Source organism: Tigriopus californicus, chromosome 1, assembly GCF_007210705.1.
Source record: "Tigriopus californicus strain San Diego chromosome 1, Tcal_SD_v2.1, whole genome shotgun sequence".
Classification (NCBI taxonomy): Eukaryota; Metazoa; Arthropoda; class Copepoda; order Harpacticoida; family Harpacticidae; genus Tigriopus; species Tigriopus californicus.
Window position 1 is genome coordinate 7,997,511 of NC_081440.1, and position 7,109 is coordinate 8,004,619.

At 41.0% G+C, this 7,109-nt stretch overlaps 1 protein-coding gene across 2 annotated transcripts; it reads right to left on the bottom strand.

The window, feature by feature from the left end:
- Positions 1-431: 431 nt before the first annotated feature.
- On the bottom strand, positions 432-3,473 carry LOC131878205 (homeobox protein abdominal-A homolog). Of its 2 annotated transcripts, XM_059224229.1 has the most exons (4): positions 2,991-3,473; positions 2,863-2,921; positions 2,189-2,230; positions 432-1,425 (listed from the first exon to the last, which is right to left on the bottom strand). In XM_059224229.1, exons 1-4 carry the CDS (start codon positions 3,191-3,193, stop codon positions 911-913), a joined length of 819 nt encoding a protein of 272 aa, XP_059080212.1. In that variant the 5' UTR covers positions 3,194-3,473; the 3' UTR covers positions 432-910. The 2 variants fall into 2 exon arrangements, with proteins under 2 accessions (XP_059080212.1, XP_059080136.1); XM_059224153.1 differs by having other exon boundaries at positions 2,863-3,472.
- Positions 3,474-7,109: the final 3,636 nt, after the last annotated feature.

Consider the following 7,109-nt stretch of genomic DNA (forward strand, 5'->3'; position numbering starts at 1 on the left):
TTTTTGAAGCGGTTGAGCCTAGTCTCTGCAGGTAACTTCACTCAATGACATCGAACCTTGTGTTGAGAATAGTAGCTTTGAGCTCTACTCGCTTTTCCAATGTTGGCCATACAGTAGTTCAGGTGTTGGTGATTATTTAATTGAATCTGGGGAGAGCACACCTCAAACACATGTACGTATGGTATACCAAAACTATACTCTCATGGATTACATGTACAAGAGGCTTCAGTGATGAATGTAAAAGATTGAACAAAAGCACAACTGTCCTTGTTTGGGAATTTGTCATCCTCATCCCAATGTTAATAACCTATAAAAGCGAGTAGACTCATAGCGAGTAGACTTGTCTGAAGTACGCCCAATTTTATGGCCGTCTTTACATATATTAAAATGGCCAGAAGTCGTATTGTTTGAATCAATGATACGATCTGATGTGTTTAATGGATGAAGCGATTGAGCTAGTTTATTGTGTATGTGTCAACATAGGCGCAAAATTGCTATAACATTCTGAAATAGATCGTGTATTGGATCAAACGACTGGTTCGAAATGAACAACAAAAACACTGTTTTGTGTAAGGTAAAGTAACTTCATCGAGTTAATAAGCAGCACCATTTTCCTCTGACGAAATAACAATAGTTTTTTTTTCTGGTTGTCCATGGTCAAGTTAAAGCTGAACAATTTCGTCTGGGTGATTTTACATACATGTTGGAATATCAAATTCATTACTTCCTCTAGCATGTACACAGGTTTGTCTTGCCAAATTTTACGTATACAAGTTTCTTTCACCAAAGGGGTTTCGTTTGTGTTTGTAAGTTTCAGACTTTAGTCGTGAACAATTACGTATTGAGAAGGACTGAACAACTAGTTTGGCAGCCACAACACCACCACGTCGTCCATGCTCGTCTGTGGTGGTCAATGTCGGAGATGAGTGGTCGCAGATTCGAGGTGTACCGGACTTTGGGGACAAGCAGTGGATCCGAATGAGGACAGCCCGCCGCTCTTGTCTAGCGGGGGCAAGAAGCTCCCGATTGAACTCGATTGGTTGTGATTGGAGTACGAAGAATTCATCATGAGTGAACTAGATGATGGATGATGATGCTGTTGATGAGAGGGCGTGGCTGACGACGAGGTGTCTTGGCGAGTGTCAACAGGCATCGACGACAGAAGGCGGTCACGCTCCGCAGGATGGGATTTTTGACGGTGTTGCTCGTTTATCTCTTTCACGGCACGTAATTCCTTTTTTAACTTCATCCGGCGGTTTTGAAACCAAATTTTGATTTGACGCTCCGTCAAGCAGAGCGCGTGAGCTATTTCGATGCGTCTCCTCCTGGTCAGGTAGTGGTTGAAGTGGAATTCCTTCTCCAACTCCAAAGTCTGAAACCGGGTGTAGGTTTGACGACCCCGTCGTCTTGGACAACCGTTCGGACCTGCAAGCAATTAGATCACCTTCAAATGTGAACAACTCAAGGGACATAAAGCATCAAAGTGGCATATGGTCTAGGCATACTAGTAAGTCAATTAATCTTCCATGACATTAGCGAGCATTCTTACTGGATTGAAAAGCCCGAATGTTTGAGGTTGGTGAGATAAGATTGGAAGATGGCGGCCAACAAACAATTGTCCCAAGACTAGGGCACAGGAGAGCATTTAAAGGTCTATGAGTTGAACAAAGAAAAATGCTCGAATTTAGGTCTTTCGGTTCATATTTACAACCGGCATTCAGATGTGACAGCGTGTGGTTTTTACAATGATTACAACATTTAATTGATCATGTCATTCAGTTATAAAGCTTTAGAGCTTGAAAAAAGAAAACAAATATTGGTAAATCACATCGTTATTTGCCTATCCATGGTATCATGAACAAATTATTGCCAAAGTTCGCAAGTGAAAGTACGCTGCGTTCATCAAGAGCTGACGTGATCAGAATTGCAGTTAGATAATAAGAGCTAGACAGGACAAACTCATTTTCACTAAAGATTCTGCAAATCAACTGAGATATCAGTATATTGATCTAGTTATTCTGAAATGCTGTAGCATTTTTTTATCAAGATCAGTGAGTAGAATTGTACATTGGCCTGAATCATAACACCATACCACCTCATCTTCTGTAAATTATAATTCAATCAAGGTTCAGAAAAAATGTCCCTGTTTGAAGAGCTTATAGCACCAAAAGATATCTGAAACTCTTACCTCCCCAGGGGAATCCTTGCAACGACCCGTTGATAAACCTTTCTGAAAGAAAAGGGATAATAGACGTGAATTATTCAAGGCGTAAAGTGAGTCTTCGCATTATCTTTTGTTATTGTAATATGATTTTTTTAACGGCAAGAAATGGTTTGCTTCCTTCTCGTTTCCATGCATGACAATAAGTATACAATTTTACTCATAAGCGATTATACGAGGTGAGTGGTGATTTAACGATGAAATTTGAGTCTATTACACTAATTTTATTTTCTTGTTATTCTGATGTAGGGATGAATAATCGTCACCTGTGGAACAAAGCCCTCGCACCTTCAACTACGTGGCTTTCGGATGAAATACCGTCTTTGTCTAACCACATAATTACGGCAAAGCTAAACCAATCATACCCTTAAGCCGTTGGCTAAAAATTGGTGCTGAAATCATTTTATTTCGTTGTATATCCCTTCATAACTCTCGTATGAAAGGGTAAAACAGTAGCATGTCATGACTATCTTCGTGTTCTCGTTCACTCTCATGGCAGATCCAAATATTCCAAGGCCTATTTGCATGCCTTTGTAGTACAAATATGAAGAGGCTGGCGATCTAATAGGAGTGGGAGTTAGAACTAAGACACTTTTGGTTTGAAAGGTCGAAGCTCTAACAGAGTTAAATGCTTTTTTTACCTGTAATAGACATCCATGGGTACCTGGGCGAAGATTCTGCCTGAGCTGCTGCGGCGGCGGCTGCAGCGGCTGCTGCCACTGCAATTTGGGGTTGGTTTCCAGGGTTTGAGTCAAAATTAGCCGCTGCAGCTGCAGCTGCTTGTTGATGCTGTTGGTAGAAATGAGCGGCCGCTGCAGCTGCAGCCATTGAACTTGTTACTGAAGAATCCGTTGAAGTACCCGGAGTGCCAGAAGGCTCCAAAGTAACACTAGTAGGTATGGACGAGTCAAATGCATAATTTGAAAGAATTGGATGGGAAGCATTGTTTGTCTCACTCAGATGGTTAGACATTATAACTTATATTGCTTGTTCTCACTAATTGAGACGGGATGGTAGTTGTGTTAATCGGATTCTTCATTTCTCTTTCTTTGAGAGCACTACTAGGTTTTTGTTTGACGGGAAAACACTGGTGCAACCTCACAGCTCAGGAGTTAACTGGCGTGGGGCCACGGAGGCTTCGCGTTTGACGGAGCCACTCAGGGTGGCAATCCAATCTCTGGGCCGGCGTTGCTCTCGCCGCCGCAAATCAGGTTGAAGCGCGCAATTCACTATCCACCCCTGTGAACACCCATGGATGAGGAACCCATGCCCTCACCCAGCTATCCATCCATCTATCTATCCATCCATCCATCCATCCGTCCGTCCGTCCGTCCGTCCGTCCGTCTATCCCTCCCTCCACCGCTCCAGGTCCAGGTCCATATTGAGAGTCTCGTTGGATCGAGGCAGTGCCACCACTGGCATAGGTGATAATGGCCGCATGGCACGGATTTCTTCGTTGTTCCCATGCAACATGACCAAGCCGAGCCATGTACCATCTCGTTAAACGAGTCAACAAAGGGTCTGTGTGGTTTGAAACTCAAGAACAATATTTGGAAACATTTTTTCATTATGAATTTGATTCACGTCTGACTTATCATGGCGGAGAAAATCCTACGTAGGTATTGCTAAGAAGAGCAAGTTTCCTTGTTCTTTGGGTTGAAACCCAAAGTAAGGAAAAATTATCTGAAACAATCTCGCGATTCCAAGTCGTACTATCATCTCGTTAGATGCCGACTGGACAAATGGGATGATCGTGAGATTTTCTCATATTCTGGTTGGGGTTGAGCATCGAATCCACGTGGTCCAGTGAAGCTCCCCAGCAATTGCTAGAAGGAGCAACAAGGGATGCCCAAGTTACTGATGATGGCTAGGGATGTGGAATAGCTAGCTACGTAGCCAGTCAAATGTCAGTCAGTAAGAGCGGATGGTCGGGCAGGTTCTATAACCAGAAAGCATCTGCTGAGGAGACGCACATCAAGCCAAAATGGGTCCTAACACTTTGGCTGGGAATAAGTCGCAGTCATACGGTATCCCGCAAATTCATGGAGGAAAATCTTCTGTGTCCATCCAAGGGGTGAAGACTGCCTTTCCGTACCTGAATAGGGTAACATTATTGTACAAACTGCAGCGTGGAGCCATCCCTCGCGTGTGAGCAATTTGTAATGCAGCCATGGATTTTTAGAAACAGGTCACTCACTCTACAAGGATTGGGTATAGTGAACCAGGGTTTCTTTTTATTTACGTTCATAACATCGCGCTCGTTGTACTGTCCCACTTTCCTCCCTATTATGGGCATGTTTTGGTTGCTCTTATGAAAAAAGGGTGCCTTTAAATGTTGTCTGGTTTTCAGCCCCTTAAGCCAGAAGGCGACAACTCTGTGCCAAAATTTTATATTCAATAAAGAATTTGTTTGATTTTAAAAATGAATATAATTTTCGGGTGCAAAAATCAACTAAAATACCATTTCAATATCGAAAACCTACAAAGATAATTGTAATACTCACTTTCTCTCTACTTTAATGCTGTAGGTTTAAATTTGATCTCCCAGCTAGTTTCTTTTTTCTAGCAACGGCATTTTTTAAAATTGTTTGATTTGTGCCCTTGGTATTGCTTAAAATGTTATACTACCCGTCCGTCTTCTTGGAGGTTGAAACGCCTACATCTCCTTGACATTCAATGAGTTCCACATTGTTATCTTATGGTTCTATCTTATGTGAAAATTTTGAGCTGGCTTTGTTGTAGTAAGACACCGGATTTCTACGAAACGCACCAACCGACGGAAAGGTTTAAAGGTTCTCCATCAAGGACTCCATCAAAGGAAAAATTTCAATTTTTCAAACAAAGAAACGTTTTTAATGAGGTTGAAACTTATCATGAGTTTGGGCCAATAACCTCCATGTAAGGCATGAACACTCTTTGTTTTCGCATTATTGCATTCAATTTAGTGACTCATGATGTAACTTGAAACAAGTCCACGAACCAATGTGAAGAATTAGGGAAAGGAAAGTATCATTAAAAGTTCTGATTTTATATCGTAAGAAAAAATTTTTTAAACGTACACCTTTGAGAATAGACGGACAGAAATTATATCACTGATTTCCTTACCGATGAACATTTCATGTTCAAATAACAAAGGGCTTAACTGTAGTCAACGTTACGTTAGTTTTGATACCATCAACAATCTCAATGAGCTTTTTTACCCAACCTTGGGCCATTAAGGGGGTCCTAATCTTCGTTTTGAGACTCTCTCCGTGCAATAGAAATTGGGGAGATCAGTTTGAAATCGGATTCCATCACTATGATACGCTTTTTATTTTTCCTCTCCACTCCAAACATGAAAGACCCTATATTCATTGAGTCATTGTCATCTTTTTGAGAATGAATCAACTTCGAAAGGTAGGTCTCTCCACAGGTCTTTACGGAGATGTGAGACAACCAATCATTAGGAGTTCAAATAAAATCGCATTTTACTCGATTCATTCCATCTAGAGACCACTACCATCTCATAAAACAAGACATATTCAAACATGTCTACAAATCTATGGTACCAAAGTCATTGGAAATTTCAGATGGGCTGAGTGTAATACTAGTATAGATCTGGCATAGGCCGCAAGGTAGCCCATTAAGTGATGGGCATGAAAAAGACCAAATAACACAAACATAGTGCATTTACACCACAACATGTGTCACGAGGCTGATATAAATGGTTAGCTATTTGACGTTACAACCCCTTGATTCTTTTCGTGATCCAAACGTAAGTTAGCTGCACCTCTTTGATTAGAATTTCGTCCCTTAGTCACCTATCTTTAGATAATGATAATGGTTTTGGTCTAAGCTTGATCTCCATTTCCACTCTCTGCCAATTCCTCGTGATGAAGCAGGATTGCCTGAGAGAACCATGGATTTTAATTTCTTTCTATACAAAAAAACAAGGAGCTATTTTCATTTGCTAAAGGTCTTCCATTGTTCAGTCCGACAAATTTTGACAACACAACTAAGTGCCGGAATGGTTGGATCAACCAATCAAACAAATGAATTTGGAAAGGCATGAAAGGAAGGAAATTTTACAATTCACATGAGTCAAGCCAATTCTTCTTTGGATGTTTTGTGAAGTATCTTTCTGGGTCCAGTTTTGTGTTTTCGTAAATGAGTTTTCACACAAACCTATTTCTTCCAGCCAATTCCCACAAACCCTCCAGACATTATAATCAGCGCACTCAACCTCGAATTCAGAACCTCTTCGTTGTTGCGAAGAGCGCCATGAAATGCCTACCGCACATATAAAGTCAATTAGGCTTTAATGCTCGGCGATCAAGTAAGTGTGAAACTGCTGAGAGCATGGATTCCAGAACTTCTTCTCGGTTTCCAGACCAAACCAAGGATATTTCAGACCCCCTCAGATAAGAGGGAAATCCCATTATTTCGAAATCCCATCAAAATGATTCGTACAATAGCGAGCACGTATTTCATACCTGCATGTGAGATTACCTTTAAGCTAGTCAGACCACCAATGTACAGGCATGATTACATAACAACAGGCCAACAGTCGAAACAATGACCTCTGAAATATCTGCACATACCTAAACCAAAGTATTTAGAACACTTATCCTGGGGATTACAAAAGGTAAGAAATATTTTTTGTCGACTTGTCCCACAATATTTGGAATGTGACAAATGACCAATTTTGTCTACGTTGTAAATGGAGACAGCATATTTTTGTCCATTTGCTTGGGGTCTTTTAACTTTGAAATATAGTCAACTAAAGTAACAGAAAGAGAAGCCAAAAAACAATAAATATCTGACGCATCGGTTCATTAAAACCCAGGCCCCTTGCATTAAGCCGTCCACCTTTGGATATGTAATATTGAACCATATTCAGTGCTGATCA

Bases quoted from the DNA above. Each gene is read 5' to 3' on its own strand.
- LOC131878205 (XM_059224153.1), bottom strand. From the start codon at position 3,193: ATGTCTAACCATCTGAGTGAGACAAACAATGCTTCCCATCCAATTCTT. The intron at 2,231-2,862 runs GTAAAAAAAGCA...CTTTTCTTTCAG, and splicing joins CCCATGGATGTCTATTACAG to AAAGGTTTATCAACGGGTCG. The intron at 1,426-2,188 runs GTAAGAGTTTCA...AATTGCTTGCAG, and splicing joins GCAAGGATTCCCCTGGGGAG to GTCCGAACGGTTGTCCAAGA.